The sequence below is a fragment of the Schistocerca serialis genome, chromosome 4 (genome assembly GCF_023864345.2).
Source record: "Schistocerca serialis cubense isolate TAMUIC-IGC-003099 chromosome 4, iqSchSeri2.2, whole genome shotgun sequence".
NCBI classification, from domain to species: domain Eukaryota; kingdom Metazoa; phylum Arthropoda; class Insecta; order Orthoptera; family Acrididae; genus Schistocerca; species Schistocerca serialis.
Genome location: NC_064641.1, coordinates 267,737,392 through 267,755,553, shown reverse-complemented (window position 1 = coordinate 267,755,553; position 18,162 = coordinate 267,737,392). Strand labels below are relative to the sequence as shown.

General features: G+C 38.1%; 1 protein-coding gene across 1 annotated transcript in view; it reads left to right on the top strand.

Moving 5' to 3' along the window:
* The window catches only part of LOC126473791 (hyaluronan mediated motility receptor-like), a 129,414-nt gene extending 112,995 nt beyond the window's left edge, over positions 1–16,419 (top strand). The window contains exons 4-5 of the mRNA XM_050101065.1: positions 2,032–2,290; positions 14,430–16,419. Coding sequence (XP_049957022.1) covers positions 2,032–2,290; positions 14,430–14,759 — 589 coding nt within the window. The 3' untranslated portion in view covers positions 14,760–16,419. The remainder of the gene's footprint in view (positions 1–2,031; positions 2,291–14,429) is intronic.
* Positions 16,420–18,162: the final 1,743 nt, after the last annotated feature.

The following is an 18,162-nucleotide window of genomic DNA, read 5'->3' as shown; positions in this document are numbered from 1 at the left end:
CCATATGGAATCTGGAGCTGTTATACATATTATGTACATAGGAGGAGTGGCAGGAAGGAAAGGGAAGGGAGGGAACTATTGATGTCAGCTGCATCAGGACTTTATGTGGAGTCAGTGATGACAAGTGATGATGTGTGCTGGACTGGGATTCAAACCCAGGATCTCCTGCTTACTATCCAGTTGTATTAATCACTGCGCCATCTGGAGACAGTGTTCATTGCAATTGTGTGGACTCTCTCGGCACACCTCTTGGTCGACCCACATTCCCACCTAGCACCACCTATCTGCAGTCCAAAAGAACAGACGCCACGCATTCATAAAATTGATTTGCTTCAATGGGCAATGAATCCACCACCGTCAGTGCAGATGCACAATTTCATTTGACCTTCTGCGGGAAACTCAAAGTAGCGAGTCTGGAGGTCATGGATGGGGACTACAGATTGGTGGTGCTAGGTGGGAATGTGGGTCAGCCAAGAGGTGTGCTGAGCTAGTCTACGCAATTGCGATAAACATTTTGTACGGATGGTGCAGTGGTTAATGCAATGACCTAGTAAGCAAGAGATTGCTGGTTCAAATCCTGGTCCACAACACATTTTCACTTGTTGTCGCTGATTCTGGATGACGTCCCAATCCAGTTGACATCAATAGTTCCTTTCCTTCCCTTTCCATTCCTCTCTCCCCCTTCCTCCTTTAATTTACACAATAATTAAACTTCTGCCTTTTCTGTCTCTTTATGAGTCTACCCAAGTTTAGTGTTGCAGTTTGTAATTAGTAGGTTGGCATTTTCATTCTGCCTTGTATTTAAAGTACAGAAATTAATTAATACCGTCCAAGTGAAAGGTGTTGATTTTATCATGTTTATTCACTGTATGACTTCTTTCCTATTTTTCCCCCTCTGAAAAAGAAAAGGGTAGCTGAAGGCAATCATGTAAATAGTCAGCATGTTGCCATATTTTCTTCGGCTAGAAAGTGTCTTCTGATCGTACTAACTGTAGATCTGACTTCTTAGGCATCTTAATGAGAGGTCACAATTACAATCCATGGAACTGGCAAATAACTGCCCTTAGACATTATTGCCATATGGAATTCCAGAAACATAATCTGTTGTTTTCACAGTTTTCACAATTGGCACCTGTTGGTTTCCTTGTTGCAATAAGCCCTTGAAGCAATTGTAAACATACGTGGTTACTCCACTGATGCTTGTTCTCTTTTTCAATGTCTCCATTAGGCTACCTTTCTTTATGTTGTCTTCAAAGGTTTCTCATGCTCTTTTTGTGTTGAAATATTTGACGTTTTCTTGTAACGTTGGTGATACAATTGCTCCCTGAAGAAACCTGAAAGGGAGTCAGCGAGGATATAAATAAATAACTGCACAATAATGTATCAGTGTTACTCAACATACCTGTATCTGAACTTTGTTCTGTGTAATTATAAATTAATTAGAATTTTGAAATGTCAGATGAACAAGTTTGTTTTGACACTTTTATGCTTTTTTTGTTTTCTTTGGACACTTACAATTAAAGACTTGATGTTTGTATGATTTTTTTATGATACCTACGTGTGTTATTCATAGATAATGCAAGTATTAAAGATACCCAGTCACCATACTATTGAGTCTTTGAGCAGTTGACAGTGCACAAGCAAGGCTGAAAATTGTTGCTGAGCTTTGATAATATCTTCCTCCTGAGCTAACTGTTGAAAAAACAGGTCAGCAGGAAAACATACCGTGAGCGTGTGTATGTTTGCATGCCTTTGTTGCATCAGTTAATTTTAAAGGGTCACTTTGTCTTGAGGATCTGCAATGTTTTCCATTTTGTATACATCCGTGGCTATTTGCTCAGTTCCTCAAAGTTTTCGAGAGTGGATAGCTTTACTCATTGCATTATTTGTATTCTATTCAAGACTTTCCAGTATCATATTGTCACCATGAATAATGAGAATATTTGTAAATAATGCACTTCCCAACAGAGAATTGTAAATTCTTGGTTTTATGTTTTCATTCCCTTTCAAAAATAAGTGTTAACTTTTCAGGCAGTTGCAAGAATATGAAGAAAGAGCTCTACGTGCAGAGAGACAGTGTTGTCAGCTAGAAGCTCTAGTGGGACCATTCAGAAAGCAGTTGGAGAGTTTTCTGGCAGAACGAGGGGAAATTCTACGAGGAAAAGATGAAACAGAGGACGAACTGCGAAATCTAGCTCTGAAATACGCTCATCTACTTGGTCATCAGAATCACAAACAGAAAGTAAAATATGTTGTTCAGTTACAAGAGAAGAATATGGAACTTCGTGAGGTAAGATGATCATTAATCTTGAGTTCATAAAGTTGCTACATTATGTTCATGAATATTTTATTGTTCAATATTAAATATCCATGAATATACAGCTTCTTAATATACAAAGTGTCCCAACAAAAATGATCAGCTTTCAGGGCTGTGTCATTCAAAGCAAAAAAGTGGCGTAAACATGGGCTCTGCAATGCATATGTCAAGAGCTGTGAGCACTCGTTCAAGAGCTGTGAGCACTCGTTCAAGAGCTGCGAGCACTCGTTCAAGAGCTGTGAGCACTCGTTCGTTGTTGCTGGTGTGAAACACATATTTTCTGTTGAACAAGTGCTTGTAGCTCTTTTAAGGTATGCATTTGAGTCCATTTACTACACATGTTTCCTGTGACTAATCATTCCATCCATATCTGAATGTTGACCATTCCTTCTGGGACAAGTGCAGGGAAGAGAAAAAGAAATCGTTCATTCTGATTGTTCAAATGCTTGAATGAGAAGGGCTAATGTTTCCGCCCTCTTTATCTGGTGTCCATAATAAAAAGGAAGTAAGATTCATAGTAATCTCAAATACAATTATTTTAACAAATGAATGACCATCCATAAAAGCTCCATACTAGTGCATGCAGATACATTTAAGCAAATGTGTAGCTAGCAAAATATTTCTTTTATCTTTCAATTCTGGATTATATGGAATACAAAGTTACAAATATTTAGACAACATCAGTTACTGTCTATTACACTGAAAGATTTAAAGGAAAGAATAATCAGTAGATTATGTCCAAATGACTGTGTAAAAGAATGTACTGCAGAGTGCCTGCAGCAGCTTAAAGGAAAGTCTCATAGTGAATAACAGAATAATAATAATAATAATAATAATAATAATAAAGCTTTTGATAGTGTAGCCCACTCATGGTTACTACAAATATTGGAAATATACAAAGTAGATCCTAAATTGATACAGTTCCTAAACATAGTAATGAAAAATTGGAAAACCACACTTAATATCCAAACAAATTCAAATAATATCACATCACAGCCAATACAGATTAAGCGTGGAATATACCAAGGAGACTCATTAAGTCCTTTCTGGTTTTGCCTTGCTCTGAACCCACTATCCAACATGCTAAATAATACAAATTATGGATACAATATTACTGGAACATACCCACACAAAATCACACATTTGCTATACATGGATGATCTAAAACTACTGGCAGCAACAAATCAACAACTCAACCAATTACTAAAGATAACAGAAGTATTCAGCAGTGGCTTTTGGAACAGACAAATGTAAGAAAAATAGCATAGTCAAGGGAAAACACACTAAACAAGAAGATTACATAATGGATAACCACAGCGACTGCATAGAAGCAATGGAAAAAACAGATGCCTATAAATATCTAGGATACAGACAAAAAATAGGAATAGATAATACAAATATTAAAGAAGAACTAAAAGAAAAATATAGACAAAGACTAACAAAAATACTGAAAACAGAATTGACAGCAAGAAACAAGACAAAAGCTATAAATACTTATGCTTTACCAATATTGACCTACTCATTTGGAGTAGTGAAATGGAGTAACACAGACCTAGAAGCACTCAATACACTTACACGATCACAGTGCCACAAATATAGAATACATCACATACATTCAGCAACTGAAAGATTCACATTAAGCAGAAAGGAAGGAGGAAGGGGATTTATCGACATAAAAAACCTACATTATGGACAGGTAGACAATTTAAGAAAATTCTTTCTAGAACGCACAGAAACTAGCAAAATACACAAAGCAATCACTCATATAAATACATCGGCTACAGCACTGCAATTTCATAACCGCTTCTACAACCCTTTAGATCACATAACATCAACAGATACGAAGAAAGTAAATTGGAAAAAGAAAACACTACATGGCAAGCACCCGTATCATCTAACACAGCCCTACTTCAATCAAGACGCATCCAACACATGGCTAAGAAAAGGCAATATATACAGCAGGGCCCCACAACCGCTTGAGTGGTCGACTGTGAAGAGGGAACAAATTGAATAGCTGGTCGGCGGCCATTAGAGTGGTAAACCGACGCGCGGATTTCGAATGTTTGTACATCGCTTTTGGTTATAAAATGCCTTCCCTAGAGTTAGGGTCACAAACATATTGCCTCATTTAAATACGTTACTACAATATAGTTTTTAATTTATGAACAAACAGCAACTAGTCACTGTTTATGAATTTATGTTACGTAGTACATGGAATCTGCCGTAGCTAAAAGTTATGCACTAGGCCCCTAGCATTTTTCGTAGTTAATTTATGATAGATGTACGCAAAATGCATCAAAATACTCGAAGATTTGCCCACTATGTTAATAGATATTTTCTGACTCTACCTTGCTTTAGATTTTATGATGAAAAGTGCGTTATATATGGCGTAGTGCTTTGGCAACTCATGACCAAATTATCAAGTTTCAACCTAACCTAGACCATGAAAACACTACCGATCAGCCAGCTACAACAAACAAGACTTCAGACAGGCATCCAGTATCGCATTAGTCACAATATATACTTTCAAAGATGTACACTTCAGTTTATATGTGTGGTTTTTTCATATAATAAATAAAACTCAACAACTGTTCCATCGAGAGAAGTTGTGAAATCAGATTACAATTACACACATTCAGTTGCATTTTATAACGATAAAAAGCCTGCTAACTCAAATTTCGTGTTGCTTGCAACTCAACTTTTGTAGTTAAAATAAAATGTGGTTCACAAAGAAAAATTTATCGTCTGCTGTATATGGTCTGGAAAACGAAAGATGGATGGAACAGCATCATCTTTCAGCTTTCTGCAATTTACGTAATTTTCAAGGAAACAACTTTCTTCAAAATTATCGGAACATATAAAATGGTATTCTGTCGGTCGGAAATCTTGCCTCCTGACAGCGTGTAACCATTTTTGTAACAGCTGTGGTTTTGAGAAAGGAACCTGCAAACATATGCACAGACATTATGCTAATACCGTGTTACAAAAACATTTACTAAGCAAGTGCACTGACATACAAAACAACTTAAAATATCCACATACCTGTGAAATGTAATATTCATTCCTTTCTCGAATTTATTTGTACAATTAACCGCTGCACAACTCTTCACCATTTTACTTCTTTTGATTAGAACGTACAGACAGTAGAATTGAGAGTAACAAATACTGTATGTACGCCCCAACAAATATACAACGTTGAATCAGGGTCTTCATAAACAACAGTACTGCACAACACATCAGACTACAACCACTATAATGGCGTCCAGCCGAAGGTTCAAATTATCCCGCGACTGCAGCGCCGTCAGTGAGTCTAGTTATTTTTTACAAGGTCTTTGATATACAGTGAGACGGAATAATTCATGATTGCAATACAGGATCAAACAATAAACACCAGATATTACAGCAAGCATATCATTAAAGATCCCAATACCACAAGAGATAAATGCAGACTTTGCAAACAACAAATAGAAACAGTAGATCACATCACAAGCGGATGTACAATATTAACAAATACAGAATACCCCAGAAGACATGACAATGTAGCAAAAATAATACATCAACAGCTTGCCTTACAATATAAACTTATAAAACAACACGTTCCCACATACAAGTATGCACCACAAAATGTACTGGAGAATGATGAATACAAATTATACTGGAACAGAACCATTATAACAGATAAAACACCACCACATAACAAACCTGACATCATACTCACCAATAAAAAGAAGAAATTAACACAACTAATCGAAATATCCATACCCAATACAACAAATATACAAAAGAAAACAGGAGAAAAAATTGAAAAATACATCCAACTGGCTGAGGAAGTCAAGGACATGTGGCATCAGGATAAAGTTGACATTAAACCAATTATACTATCTACTACAGGAGTCATACCACACAATATCCACCAGTACATCAATGCAATGAAGCTACATCCAAACTTATATATACAACTACAGAAATCCGTAATTATTGATACATGTTCAATTACCCGAAAGTTCCTAAATGCAATATAACATACACCGTACAGTTAAAAGGAAGTCATGCTTGGTCAAGGTTCGTGTCACTTTCCATTTTTGACCAAACAACGTCTGAGAAAAGAAAGAAAGAAAGAGTAATAATTAATACCCGTGGAGGCCCGGGAAAAGAATAGGCCTCCGGTATGTTCTGCCAGCCGTAAAAGGCGACGAAAAGAACGAACTACTAATAGGGCTAACCCCCTTTTAGTGTGATTAGTTGGTTCAGAACAGAACTGATGAAGCTTCGGACAAGCGCTGTCATGGTCGGGGACGATGCTTGAACCCTATGCCCGTCCACAATGGTAACGACACTGCTAACCACACGGAAAATGATTTAAATCCAAATAGAGGTGTTTTGCAGGATATGATTCCTGCAACCACTCTAGAAGGAAAACAAAGACAGAGGATGAGATGGTCAGATTAAGTTAACCGACACCTCATGTGCTGTTATTACCAAGCAACAAACTTGGGAACAAACACAACTGGATACAGATCACAAGTATACACAACATTTATAACCAGGTACCCAGAATTAAAATTTTTAACAGAACAACGACTAGCTGATCAGATCCGTGTAATAATCAAAAATAACAGGATACCCCAGTCAGAATTAAAAAACATCAAACAAAAAGTACAACAAATACTAGAACAAAATAATGTGCAATCAGAAGAAGAAGAAAATACAGTAATGGACTCAAACATCCCAGAGCAAACAAACAAAGAACAACACGCATCAATTAAACAATCAGAGGAAAACAAAATCTTAAGACAGCCACCAGAACAAGTACAAATAGAACACAAAGGGACACACGTTACATATAGAAGAAAAATTTCAGCTGACATATATAGAATACAAAGACACAAATACAGACATTAGGCCATTCTTGCATAGACCACCAAATAACCCACAAGTCGAAACAACAATAAAAACTATCAACACAATCATACACAACAAAATAAATGAATACACAACTATGGAAGAGTTAAAACTACTGATTTATATAGGAGCACTCACGACATTAAATATACACACTAGGCAGAGATCAGAACCAACCAACACACAGAAGAAACCCACAAAACCAGCAACACAGGCTACAGATCAGAATAGAAAAACTGAGAAAAGGCATCGGACAGCTAACACAATTTATAAGAAATGAAATGTCAGAAAAAAAAAATGAAAAAGGTTAGGTAAATCTCACAACAAGAAGCGATAGAGCAATTACATGAAAAGAAGCAGAAATTACAAGCATTGGCCAAACGACTTAGAAGATACAAAAAAAGTGAAAATAGAAGGAAACAAAACCAAACATTCAACACAAACCGAAAGAAATTTTACCAGACAATAGATAACACACACATTAAAATAGAAAATCCACCAAACATAACAGAAATGGAACACTTCTGGAGCACCATATGGTCAAACCCGGTACAACATAATAGGCATGCACGGTGGATACAAGCAGAAACAGGCACATACAAGTTGTTACCACAAATGCCTGAAGTAAAAATTTTGCAACATGAAGTCACCCAAGCAATTAATTGTACTCACAATTGGAAAGCCCCTGGAAAAGATAAAATAGGAAATTTCTGGCTAAAGAAGTTCACCTCAACACATTCACGTCTAACTAAATTATTTAAGTTACATTGCAGACCCATACACATTCCGTGATACACTCACACATGGAATAACTTATCTGAAACCTAAAGATCAAGCAGACACAGCAAACCCAGCTAAATATCACCCCATAACGTGCCTACCAACAATATACAAAATATTAATTTCAGTCATTACACAGAAATTACTGACACATACAACACAGAACAAAATTATAAAAGGCTGTTGCAAAGGAGCACGAGGATGTAAAGAGCAACTGATAATAGATGCAGAGGTGACATATCAAGCTAAAACTAAACAAAGGTTGCTACACTATGCATACATTGATTACCAAAAAGCTTTTGATAGTGTACCCCACACATGGTTACTACAGATATTGGAAATATACTAAGTAGATCCTAAATTGATTAAGTTCCTAAACATAGTAATGAAAAATTGGAAAACCACACTTAATATCCAAATAAATTCAAATATCATCACATCACAGCCAATAGAGATTAAGCGTGTAATATACCAAGGAGACTCATTAAGTCCTTTCTGGTTCTGCCTTGCTCTGAACCCACTATCCAACATGCTAAATAATACAAATTATGGATACAATATTACTGGAACATACCCACATAAAATCACACATTTGCTATACATGGATGATCTAAAACTACTGGCAGCAACAAATCAACAACTCAACCAATTACTAAAGATAACAGCAGTATTCAGCAATGATATAAATATGGCTTTTGGAACAGACAAATATAAGAAAAATAGCATAGTCAAGGGAAAACACACTAAACAAGAAGATTACATAATGGATAACCACAGCGACTGCATAGAAGCGATGGAAAAACAGATGCCTATAAATATCTAGGATACAGACAAAAAATAGGAATAGATAATACAAATATTAAAGAAGAACTAAAAGAAAAATATAGACAAAGACTAACAAAAATACTGAAAACAGAATTGACAGCAAGAAACAAGACAAAAGCTATAAATACTTATGCTTTACCAATATTGACCTACTCATTTGGAGTAGTGAAATGGAGTAACACAGACCTAGAAGCACCTGAAAGATTCACATTAAGCAGAAAGGAAGGAGGAAGGGGATTTATCGACATAAAAAACCTACATTATGGACAGGTAGACAATTTAAGAAAATTCTTTATAGAACGAGCAGAAACTAGCAAAATACACAAAGCAATCACTCATATAACTACATCGACTACACCACTGCAATTTCATAACCGCTTCTACAACCCTTTAGATCACATAACATCAACAGATACGAAGAAATTAAATTGGAAAAAGAAAACACTACATGGCAAGCACCCGTATCATCTAACACAGCCACACATCGATCAAGACGCATCCAACACATGGCTAAGAAAAGGCAATATATAAAGTGAGACAGAAGGATTAATGATTGCAATACAGGATCAAACAATAAACACCAGGTATTACAGCAAGCATATTATTAAAGATCCCAATACCACAACAGATAAATGCAGACTTTGCAAACAACAAATAGAAACAGTAGATCACATTACAAGCGGATGTACAATACTAGCAAATACAGAATACACCAGAAGACATGACAATGTAGCAAAAATAATACATCAACAGCTTGCCTTACAACATATACTTATAAAACAACACGTTCCCACATACAAGTATGCACCACAAAATATACTGGAGAACGATGAATACAAATTAAACTGGAACAGAACCATTATAACAGATAAACCACCACCACATAACAAACTTGACATCATACTCACCAATAAAAAGAAGAAATTAACACAACTAATCGAAATATCCATACCCAGTACAACAAATATAGAAAAGAAAACAGGAGAAAAAATTGAAAAATACATCCAACTGGCTGAGGAAGTCAAGGACATGTGGCATCAGGATAAAGTTGACATTATACCAATTATACTATCTACTACAGGAGTCATACCACACAATATCCAACAATACATCAATGCAATACAGCTACATCCAAACCTATATATACAACTACAGAAATCTGTAATTATTGACACTTTTTCAATTACCTGAAAGTTCCTAAGTGCAATGTAACACATACCGTACAGTTAAAAGGAAGTCACGCTTGATCAAGGTCCGCGTCACCTTCCATTTTTAACCAGACATAACGTCTGAGACAAGGAAGAAATAATAATAATAGTGCCGCATGTTATTCCTGTCTTGAATTTCTTAACCTCTTCGCTCACCTTCCACTTAAGTACATGTGCATCTTATGTATATGAATCTGTCACGCCAGCACCCTTAAAGTATTTTCTGGCTTTGTTGATCTACCTCACATTCTTAATGCTTTCTATGTAGTCAAATACCTGGTTAGTGTCTTGCGTGTCGGACATTCTCATGACATGCCCATAAAATTTCAGCTGACATTTCTTCAAATTATGTACTATGTTAGGTATCTATTCAGTCTCTCCTCCCGTCTCAGTAGCCCTGGGATTTTTCTGATGATTCTTCCCATTAATTTTCTGATATTTTGTAGTGCACCTTTCCAATCCATGACATGTTTCTGATTAACGTAAGTTTTCTGGTTTTATGTGTGTTGTAAAATCTTGCTTTTATTTTACACGGTTGGTATGATTTGTTGCAGATGCTTTCGCTCTTTCAGAATGCTTTAGTCATCACTTTATGTCTTCTTCTTATGAGCTTCTTTCTCTATCCCATTTGCCTGTATCATCTCCCCAAGGTGCCTGAATTTGTGAACTTTTTGATCTTGCTATATTTTGTCATAATGTTTTTTCATGCATCTTTTTGGTTTTGACACAGATATTCTATTTGCTAGTAGTCTCACCTTTTCAGCCTTCTCTTTCAGTATCTGCATTTACTTTACCTCAGTTTTTATGTTACCTGTTCGGCGAGGTGTTAAATCGAATGCCATTCAGTCAATATCTAGTCCTTTGCTATTTCTTCCTAACCTGATTGGTTTATAAAGTCCTTGCACTAAATTCTTTTTCTCGTTTCCTGACAACTTTGTTAAATAATTTGTTGAACAATAGTAGTGAAACACAATCACCTTGTCTCTCTTCATGATCCCTTTGCAAACGATATGTAAGGGGGTTGCAGTATATTCCTAGTTGTCATTTAAAGCTCGTTCTTGAAATTTTGTAAGAAGGCTTTCTCAGGATACTTTACATTTGTCTCAGAGTCCACCAGTTCAATTCTTTAATCATCTCTGTGACTCTCCTGTGGGTCATACAAAACCTGTGACCACTTGTGTTGCCTTTCTCTGTACCTGTGCAATATCCCCTGTTGGTACTTTTGGTATGGGACCCACACACTTAAGCAATATTGTGGAATGGGTCACATGAGTGACTTGTAAGCAGTCTCCTTTATAGATTGATTGAATTTCCATGATATTCTATCAATAAACCAGTCTGTCACCTATCTTACCCATGACTGAGCCTATGTGATTGTTCAATTTCATGTTCCTATCTACTGGTACACTCAGGTATTTGTAAGAGTTGACAAATTCCAGTAGTGATTGCTTGAGATTGTGGTCTTGGGACACTACTTTTTCCAGTTCGTAAAGTGCATGATTTATATTCATACACATTCAGAACAAGTTGCCAGTCTTTGGACCACTCTGAAATTTTATCAAGATCCAACAGAAAATTTGTGCTCCTTCTCTCAGACTGTACTTGCTTGAGAGAAGACTGAGGTTACTACTAACATTGGCCTCAAGGTCATTAATATAAAACATTAATAACCAGTGTCCCAACACACGTTTCTGGTGTACAACTAAAGTCGCTTCTACGTATGTTGATGACCCTCCCAAGACTACTTGCTGCCTCCTCCCTAGCGAAAAACATAAATACAGCCAAACTTCCCTTGATACGCCATATGATCATACTTTAGATAATAAGTGAATGTATGGTACTGAGTCGAGTGCTTTCCAGAAACAGAGAAATACTGCATCTACTTGACTGCCTTGATCCATGGCTTTCAGTACGCAAGGCAAGAAAAGTGCAAGTTGGGTTTCACGTGATAAATGCTGTTTGAATCCATCCTGGTTGGCATGGGGGAGGTCATTATATTAGAGAGACCTCACTGTGTTTGAGCTCATAATATATTCTTAGGCTCTACAGCACATGGATGCCAGTGATACTGGATTGTAATTTTGTGGATCACTTCTGCTACCCTTTTTGTAGATGTTATGATGTGTGCTTTCTTCTAACTACGAGGCACAATTTTTTTTGTTTGAGGGATCTAAACTAGATATATTTAACAGAGGGGCTCATTCACCTTCAGTTCTGTTCTCTCTTTGCACCCTTTCTTTCTTGTTAAGATACTGTGTCCAGCATGGTAGCCATTCCATTGTGGGAAGGGGGTTTGGGGCTGTGATCAAGTACCTGCATGGTGGTAGCCCCCTGACCATACAGGAGGTGTCGGAGGTGGAAACTTTCCACACATGCCAAGGAGTATGTGCCCATTGTGTGTGGGGTGCGGGGAACCTGGGCAATGTAATTGTTGCTGTAGCTGGGTGGCGCCTGTGGGGAGAGCCCTCATTTGGAATGGGTGTGACCATAGAGGAAGACTCTTACATGAAGCAAATAAAACCTTCTTTCCTTTTTGGTGGCCACACGGCACCAGCAGTCTCTTCTGAAGGTGAGACTTACTGTAGCACAGATTATATGACCCCAAAATGTTTCCTTCTCTGACTACTCCATGGAAGGAACGTATGGCTGAGGAACAAGGTGAGACAGTCTCTCCCCAATATTTTAGTTTGTTCTAGGACCGACGGGGATTCCTTTTTGACTACAGAGCCACTTTTCTTCAAGAAACGCCTCGAGGACAGGTTTGGGGACATAGCAGCAATTTCAAAAATGAGAAGTGGCTCCATTGTGATTAAAACAGTCTCCCTTGCTGAGTGCTGAGTCAATGGTGCTGCTTGCCTGTGACAAGCTGGATGCCATTCCTGTAACTATAACTCCCCATAAGATTCCCAGTATGATACAGGTTATCACCTTCAACCATGATCTCCTTTTACAGACCAATGATGAGTTACATGGCAGTTTGAAGTGGTAATGCATGGATTTTGTCCATTGTGTGCAGTGGGGGCCAATGGACAGTAGTTCATACTGGAGCTTTCTTCGCCTTTGAAGGTGACTTGTTTCCTGAAAAGAATGAGGGGATATTGACTCCCCACCTGCTGGGAATGTCATTCCCAACCCCAGCCAGAGAAGCAACAGGCTCCTCCAACATCTCTTACGAGGAAGGGGTCCCTCAGGATGCCTCCTTCCCAGTAATCTACTGATCTGCAACAGCATGCCAGACAGTGGCAGGAGGAGCCACAGTTTGGAGGTCATAGAACTTCATGTTCCCCCTCTGTGGCAGACAAGCTCTCGCAAACAGCGAAATCGTCTAATGAGAAGGACAAGTAGTAGTCCTCAAAGAAAGAGGTGGTCCCGGTGGCCTCTATGCCACCTGTTTTGCCGCCATCCCAGAGATGGCATCACTGGTGCCCGCTCTCCCCCCCCACCTCCCCCCCCCCCCCCCCCCCCACACACACACACACACACACACGCGCGCACACAGCCTTGGTTTAGAACCAATGTGCATTGACACTGTATCCTTGTAGGTGCTGGCAGCAGGTGGCCCTGAGGCATGACCTGCCTTCTTGGTCCCTCCATGCCCTCACTGTATACTGATAGCGTGATCCTCCAGTGGAAATGTAGCAGTTTTTTCCACCTGGCTGGGCTATGATATCTCTTTAAGTGTTTCCCACACTTTTTGTATGATCCTTCAGGAAACTAGGTTCCCAGCAATGCAGACCCCTACCCTTCATTGCTATTGAGCTCTTTTAAGAATTACACTGACTATGAATCTGTTCGGCTGTGTTTGAACATACATTCTGGACTCTGTCTACAGCAAACGCATGCCACTTGATATGTCTTTGCAAGCTGTGGCTGTTCTTGTGAGGACTTCTCTGTAATTTAGTAGATGAAGTTGTATCCCAAAGCTATATTAAGTGAGTAGAGATACACACGTAGAAACATTGAAGGATATAATCAGCAATCTACAGCATCACCAGATAAAATTAGAAATCCGACACTGTCAGAAAGTGAAACCTCTGTATTATGAACTTTTAGTCTGTAATTTGAAACAGTTAAAGATAAAGGGAATAAGTGATACGTAGTGTGTAATAGGACTGATGAGAGGATGCATGTGAGATGGAGTTGAGAGAGGAATGCGAGTTCCAACAATGGGGGAATTAAAGAATAAGGAAGCTCTGAATATCAGGCTCACAGTGTGTGATAAATTCCAGTGAATGGCGTCGACAAATTTAGGTCAATGAAAATGTGAAGGTGTGTGCAGATAGATAAGTTCACTTGCTGCTTAAGCTATATTTTATTGTCTCAAGGTATACAACAGTGTCATAAGCAGATCATTTCCTTTTGTGTACTGTATCATATGCAAATCATTTTAATTACAGGAAGTGGAAAAACTGAGATCACAGGCTCGTGCTCAGAAGGCTACAGTGGACAAATTGAAGTCTGAATTGACAGCCTCAGCCCGTAAAAAAGTGGGTACTACTACTGCAGCCAGGCAAATTCTTAAGAATAGGGATAACAGTCCCGGGAAGAAACCTCCAAAGGGAAAAGATGGTGGTGATGTAAGTCCTGCACGGCATGTACCTGTGGGAAAAGAGAACAGCCCCATTCATACTAACTTTGTAAGAAGTAAAGAAAATGGTTCATCAAACATGTCACCTGTTGCAACGTCTACACCGAAAGCATTCGTAGACAGAGGAAATAATGCCTAAAAGTAATCTGAGCTTATCAGTTTTGTATCATGCACTTGATGTGAAAATTTTTTTGCTCGCAAATGTTATTTATTTTAATTTTTATTCAGTTGCTGAGGTTGAATTGTGGTGGCTTAGTGCTAAAAATTTCATTTAATTTAATGGATGATTTTGTTTTTGTAAAAGAAGGCAGACGTTAACGATTTCATTCAGCAATTAGCTGTCTTTGTACTTTTCAGGTGACAGTTCTTGTAACATCTCAAGTTGCCAAAAATTTATGACTCAATTCTTCAAAAGAAGTGAGGTGTCCTGGCTTAGCAATAGAATAATTTGCTTTGAAGAAAACAAATACTCAATAACAAAATAAAAAAATGGAGTAACTACCACAATTCACCAATTGCAAAATATTTAAAGTGTGGTGTAATTTTAATATTAGAATTATCTGACTGTGTGTGTGTGTGTGTGTGTGTGTGTGTGTGTGTGTGTTTAAAGGAAAAAAGACTGACAACTTGCTTCCATAAATTTACTGTGTCATTTACCTTACATTCCAGTGTAACAACTGGTTTTGTTATATGCCAAATTAGTGTGTAAGAATTCTGTGTAAATACTTGACTGCATTGTGCTGTCTTTACCAAATCATAGTGGCACATATTTTTACAGAGATTGATGCTGTCATTTGAAGCTTGTAAATGGGCGTTAAGATTTTAGCATCAGACAAACCTACAATGTTGGTTTTTAATAAATTTGTATGTGTTGATAGTTGTACATTTAAGTGATCATGGACGTTCAAATGTAACATTTACTGGAGGCTGCCCATTCAAAGAAAAAGTTCCAGCATAGTGTGATAAGTTTTATTTTTATATTGTAATAAATTTGTTGAATGCACAGCTGTATTGGCTGTGACATCAGTGTATACAATTTTTTGTGTCTTTGTATTTTTTATTTGATATATCTTGTTTCTGTGTGTGGTCTGGGAGTGAGAATCAAACCTTTGTTAAGTCACATTACAGTGATGGTCATTTGGTTTGTGATAACAGTCCATTCTCATAATGTGTGCTAATGTTTCTTGGCTTTCAATAAAGAAGGAAAAAGAAGAAGGGACATAATGTCTGTACGAATGCTGCTGTTCGCAACACATTTCATTTTAATTGTAGCAGTATGTCAGAGGCTGCAAAAGAATTACATCATTTCAATAGATTTATATGACAGCAGTTTATAAAAGGTGGAATTGCAACAACAATGTGTTCTGTAACCACACTTACTTGAGTACTCCCATTTATCACTAGAGCCAATGGAAAATAGTGGAAATAGTCAAGATAACCACTTAGGTGAGTGAAGTTGAGGCACTGAACTGTTGGACAAGCTCACAAACAAATTGGACACTGCTAACCTTTCGGACAAGTCATGCTTAAGAGCTCACACACACAATCTTTCCCAATTAGTCTTATTATTGCATCTTTGGATGAGGACTCTGTCGGAAGACTCGGTGTTTATAATTTTGTTTATTCCAGTATCAAACTAAATTCAGTATTTTGTTTTTAAGACATTGACATCTACCAGCTGGTCTATCAAAGATGTTGTTCATTACATAGCTAACTATTCATCCATTTGAATAAATGTGTTCTGTTTACTATTGGAAGTGATTAATTTAATATTTATAATATGCCTGCAATAGCTGAACATCAGTAAGAGAAGGTTCTATAAAATATGCTACTAAAAAACCTTTTTCTAGCTTTTCCCCTTCGTGTTTAAGATACATAAAAGTTGTAAATGTAATTATATTTTGCATATTCTGCAGCAGACGTCAAAGACGAAAGATGAGGAGATTCCATAATTCTCAGGCGTACCTCTCACAAGTACACTTGCATTCCATTTAGCTTATTGCTTATTTGAAAGATGTGGTTTAAGCTTATTTAATGTGAATATAAATGTACTTCGTTAAAACTACTGCTGTTTTTTTTTTTAGCAAAACATTAACCTTCTGACAAATGCTGCTTCTTCTTCTTCTTCTTCGTTTTCTTATTCTTCAGGAGTACATCACAGACAGTGAATGGGGTTTGTGAGTCTCCAGTCTGTCACATCTGAGCACTTCATAACCAAATGAGAGTTCTGCTTGCTATTACATTATTTCTAGTATGTGGCTTAAGTGTTCTTCACTGGACAAATAAAAATCGAGAACAGAAGCGTTTACTGCTTCCTGTAGCATAAGCAGATAATTATATATAAAAACAAAGATGAGGTGACTTGCCGAACAAAAGCGCTGGCAGGTCGATAGACACAAAAACAAACACAAACATACACACAAAATTCAAGCTTTCGCAACAAACTGTTGCCTCGCCAGGAAAGAGGGAAGGAGAGGGGAAGACGAAAGGAAGTGGGTTTTAAAGGAGAGGGTAAGGAGTCATTCCAATCCCGGGAGCGGAAAGACTTACCTTAGGGGGAAAAAAGGACAGGTATACACTCGCACACACGCACATATCCATCCACACATACAGACACAAGCAGACATATTTAAAGACAAAGAGTTTGGGCAGAGATGTCAGTCGAGGCAGAAGTGTAGAGGCAAAGAAGTTGTTGAAAGACAGGTGAGGTACGAGTGGCGGCAACTTGAAATTAGCGGAGATTGAGGCCTGGCGGATGACGAGAAGAGAGGATATACTGAAGGGCAAGTTCCCATCTCCGGAGTTCGGATAGGTTGGTGTTGGTGGGAAGTATCCAGATAACCCGGACGGTGTAACACTGTGCCAAGATGTGCTGGCCGTGCACCAAGGCATGTTTAGCCACAGGGTGATCCTCATTACCAACAAACACTGTCTGCCTGTGTCCATTCATGCGAATGGACAGTTTGTTGCTGGTCATTCCCACATAGAATGCGTCACAGTGTAGGCAGGTCAGTTGGTAAATCACGTGGGTGCTTTCACACGTGGCTCTGCCTTTGATCGTGTACACCTTCCGGGTTACAGGACTGGAGTAGGTGGTGGTGGGAGGGTGCATGGGACAGGTTTTGCATCGGGGGCGGTTACAAGGATAGGAGCCAGAGGGTAGGGAAGGTGGTTTGGGGATTTCATAGTCTTTGTTTTTATATATAATTTTTCCCACGTGGAATGTTTCCTTCCATTATATTGATAAGCAGATAATTGTTGTACATTTGGAGCACATCAATCAAAATCTTCTATTAATGGCTAATGTGTATAGAAGACTTTGATTGATGCGATCTACAGGGTGAAGTGAAATTTGTGCACTCGGGCTTCACAGTGTGACTCCTCACACGCCAGCGATAAAAAAAAAAGGTCACAAAATTTTGACTGGTGAGTAAATCTGGCAGAAAAAGGAAAAAGTGGCAGTTTGTCAACACTAGGTTCGTTTGAGCAGTTACCAGAAAGCGCCAGACAACAGGCTGTAGTGTGCATGCGCAGCTATGATG